The sequence below is a fragment of the Gekko japonicus genome, unplaced genomic scaffold (genome assembly GCF_001447785.1).
Source record: "Gekko japonicus isolate JY-2015 unplaced genomic scaffold, Gekko_japonicus_V1.1 scaffold239, whole genome shotgun sequence".
Lineage (NCBI taxonomy): Eukaryota > Metazoa > Chordata > Lepidosauria > Squamata > Gekkonidae > Gekko > Gekko japonicus.
Window position 1 is genome coordinate 1,415,553 of NW_015163611.1, and position 3,979 is coordinate 1,419,531.

A 3,979-nucleotide genomic window follows, 5' to 3' on the forward strand; every position below is an offset into this window, starting at 1 on the left:
TCTTCCCCCCCCCCAGCCCGCCTTGGCAGGCCAGCTCGGGAAGGGGAGGCTTTTGAAGATGCCCCCCCCTGCTTCCCCTTTTGACATCACTTCTGGTGATGTCAGGGGGCGTGGCATATGCTAATGGGTTATTACGCTAATAACCTATTAGATATGCTACTGAGCTCCTGCAACTCTTTTTCTGAAATTACCCCTGAGTATAATGGTCAGAGCTTCAGAGTAGGGTTTGCGAGACCCAGGTTTAGATCCCCATCTTGCTGCCGAAGCTCACTGGGTGATTGTGGACCAGTCACACACTTTCAGCCTAACCTACCTCATAGGATTGTTGTGTGGAGAAAAGGGAGGAGAGAATAGTGTAAACTGCTTTAGTCCCCATTTTGGAGAAAGACCATAGTTTTCCTCAGTAGAAGCTGCAGGGGGAAAGGAGATGGAAAGCTGAATGCAGAGGGGCAGATAAAGGTAGGCTGGCTGTTGGGTGGGAAGGAGATAGGGATGCCAACTCCAGGTTGGGTAAATCCTGGATATTTGAGAGGTGGAGCCTGATGAGCGTGGGGATTGAGGTGGGGAGAGGCTTCAGACAGATCTAATGCTATAGACTCCACCCTCCATAGTCATTTTCTCCAGGGGAACTAATGTTGCCTGAGGGTTGGAGATCTCCTGGAATTACAACTGATCTCCAGATGACAGAGATCAGTTCCCCCTGAGAAAATGGCTGCTTTAAAGGGTGGAGTTTGTGGTATTATACCCTGCTGGACACTTCCAAGATCAAACCTCATCCTCCCAAGGCTCCACCCCCAAATCTCCAGAAATTTCCCAACATGGAGCTGGCAGCCCTAATAAGAACTGATCTCTGTATTTGGGCAATTTGTTGTGATTCCTGGAGAGCGGCTGCTGCCGCTTCTGCTATTGGGTGGGGGTGGAGGGAGTATGTGGGAGGCTGGAAGAGTGACGGGGCAGAAAGAGTGATGGGGTGGGGGCAGAAAGGAAGTGACAGGCATGGAGGGGGGAGAGAGAGTAAGAAAAGGGGTGGCAGGAAGGAGAAAGTGTGTGAGGGAAATAGAGGGAAAGGAGAAGAAGCACTGATGGGGTGAGTGGGATAGCCCCACTTGTAATACATAATACACTTTTTGGCTACCAGTGCAATGAGGATGCCGTCCCAGCATGCCTTGGGAAGTTGCAGATGCGATCATGACAAGAGCTGGTATGTTATTGCAAGACGACACACTGTGAAGGGAGAGTGTGCTAAGTGCTAAAATTGTTAGTGTGGAAGAAGAAACTGGTGGCTGGAAAGATTTTGCTGGGGAGGCTGTATAGTGCTAAAAGCTAGTGTTTCTAGAGGCAATACGTTGACGTCCACTCCAGGCCCTTGAGGGGTTCTTAAAGTTCATGTACATCTGGGCTGCTCTCAACTGAGGGTCACGGAGCCCCAAGAAGTCATCTTCTGGGGAATGAAATAGACTGCAGGGAGAAAAATCTGCACACCATACATTGTGTGCCTTTTAGAGTACAAGCCAGCCACCACAAACAGCTTTACTTCTAGAAAGATCTTGGCATTCATTGCACAGTCCTTCATCACACCTAACTCTGTACTTGGTTGTGTCATCTGCCTTCAAGTAAATGATCTCTTGTTTAGCAAGTGATCTCTCTTCCTTACATATGTGCCGAAGGTAAGTCTATTTGTTTCATTGTTTTCTCCCTCTCCCCCATCCCTTTTTGTCCCTAAGCAGATGTAAGAGCCATGTGGGCTGCAGGGCTAAAGGTTTTTATTATCCTCTGAGGTAATACCGAGGCAGCAAACCGATATGCTTTAACTGTTAACAGCAGCCAATCATTGTGTGCACTCTTGTTCGGGAAATGCATGAATTATAGATGGGGGACACTTGACTGAAATCAATCTGTGCTGCTCCGCCATCCATTTGAATTGACGTTTTTGTCGCTTTTTTTTGTTTTGTTCTGTCTTCTGCTTGCAAGCTTGAACAAGGAAACTTTGTCCTCTTTTGTACCCATACGACCGGTCTGCGCAGCCACTTCCAGAATCTAGTGATGACCATCTTGGTAAGCGTGTGGACCAAGCAGGAACTCCTTGACTGAGCCTTCTTGCCTTGTTTTCATGCTATGACATGCCTGGCTCCCTGGGGGATGTCGTGTTCATGTGACTTCCTTAAAGAATCATAGAATCATAGAATGTTTGAGTTGGAAGGGACCTTGCAGGTCATCTAGTCCAACCCCCTGCACTCTGCAGGAGTATACTGAAAGATAGCCCTACATACCTACAACATACCCGAAAGATGGTCGTCCACCCTCCGCTTGAAAACGTCCAGCGAAGGAGCATCCACCACCTCCCGAGGCAGACTGTTCCACTGCTCAACCACTCTTACAGTTAGGAAGTTTCTCCTGATACTTAGCCAGTAACGACTCCCTTGTAATTTCCACCCATTAGATCTAGTCTTGCAATCCGGAGCAAGAGAGAATAGACCTGCTCCATCTTCTACATGACGGCTCTTCAAATACTTGAAGACTGCAATCATGTCCCCTCTAAGCCTTCTCTTTCCCAGGCTAAACATACCCAACTCTTTCAGCCTCTCCTCATAAGACTTGGATTCCAACCCTCTCACCATCCTGGTTGCCCTCTTCTGGACACGCTCGAGCTTGTCAAGAAGGGCAACTAATTCTCCAAAGGGACTCATACATATCCCAGTTTTTCCATAGGTCCAAAGGCAACAGTATTTCCTTTCTGGGTATCACGTGCTATGTTATTGCCATTCTTGCTCTTTGCCAGAGAGCCAAGTTTTACAATTGTCACTGATACATCATGCTTATCTGGATGGGAATTCTTGACCACCCCATCACAAGATTCTTCCATGCAATACATAATGTTTCTCATGTCATGTTTCTACATGTTCTTAAACTGGTTGTGCATGCCGGCCCCAGCTTATTTTGCACCCTACGCGAGGATCCCTTCTGCCCCCCCCCCCCCCGCGGCCCCCACACCTTCCAGGAAGAATTAAAAACACAAATTTTGAAATTGCTAATTTCTTTTTTAAAAAATTGTAAGAAAAAGACAGAAAACCACAAATCACAAAGCATTTTGAAAAATCCTGTTTATTGTGGTGTTGAAATTTAAAGTCTCTTTACTGTTTCCATTTCAGGCACATCATATTCTGATTTTGCGTGCCTTTTCTTTGGCACATTTTGTCACCAATTCCTTCTGGTCAAGGGCTGATGCTTCAGCATGTTCAATTGAGATAGTTGCCAAACCAAGTAGTCTATGTGTGTTTTTATAAGTTTGAGTTTTGAGAAACTCCGTTCACCACTTGCCACTGACTCTGGAAGCGTGAGAAGGATCCTTAGAGCAACATTTCCAGCATTAGCTTTGCTATCAATATCACACAAATAAAATGATGCAAACACAATGAAGAACTTGTCATTCCGGCAGGGGCTCTCTGGGGTCTTCCACATAACCCCTCACCTGATCCTTTTACCTGGAGATGCCAGGGATTAAACCTGGGAATTTCTTAATGCAAGGCAGATGCTCTGCCTCTGAGTCCCATCCCTTTCCCTTCTGTGCCTTTGCAGGTGAGATTTGTTGGCCAGTGGTATAAGTTAGATTAACATTTGAAAGTATCTGTGTGTGACAGCATATACACAGTAGGACTTGTTAGCATGTTCACTGATGGAAGAAGCCAACTAACCTCTCATATCTCATATCCCAAAACTGCTTCTCAGTTGCAGGTAGTCCCAGAACTCATTTTGTGACATGTAAAAAGTCAGAATGGGAGGGTGGGTGGCCACTGGCTCTCTTAGGATGCCTCCACACATCCCTCCGCCCCCCCCCCCCCGGAAAAGAAAAAAATTTAGCCAAGCTGGCTGGGTTTCAAAAGGCAGGGCTTCTGGGTGGCAGCCACTAGCTCTCTTAGGATGCCTCCACACACACACATCCGCCCCCGACAAATGAAAAGAACTTATGCCATCTGGTTTC

The 3,979-nt window shown here is 46.9% G+C and overlaps 1 protein-coding gene across 1 annotated transcript in view; it reads left to right on the top strand.

The window, feature by feature from the left end:
* MFSD2B (major facilitator superfamily domain containing 2B) overlaps positions 1 to 3,979 on the top strand; it is a 59,594-nt gene that overhangs the window by 39,187 nt on the left and 16,428 nt on the right. Inside the window, exon 9 of the mRNA XM_015407335.1 lies at positions 1,972 to 2,055. Within this exon, the coding sequence (XP_015262821.1) occupies positions 1,972 to 2,055 (84 nt within the window). The remainder of the gene's footprint in view (positions 1 to 1,971; positions 2,056 to 3,979) is intronic.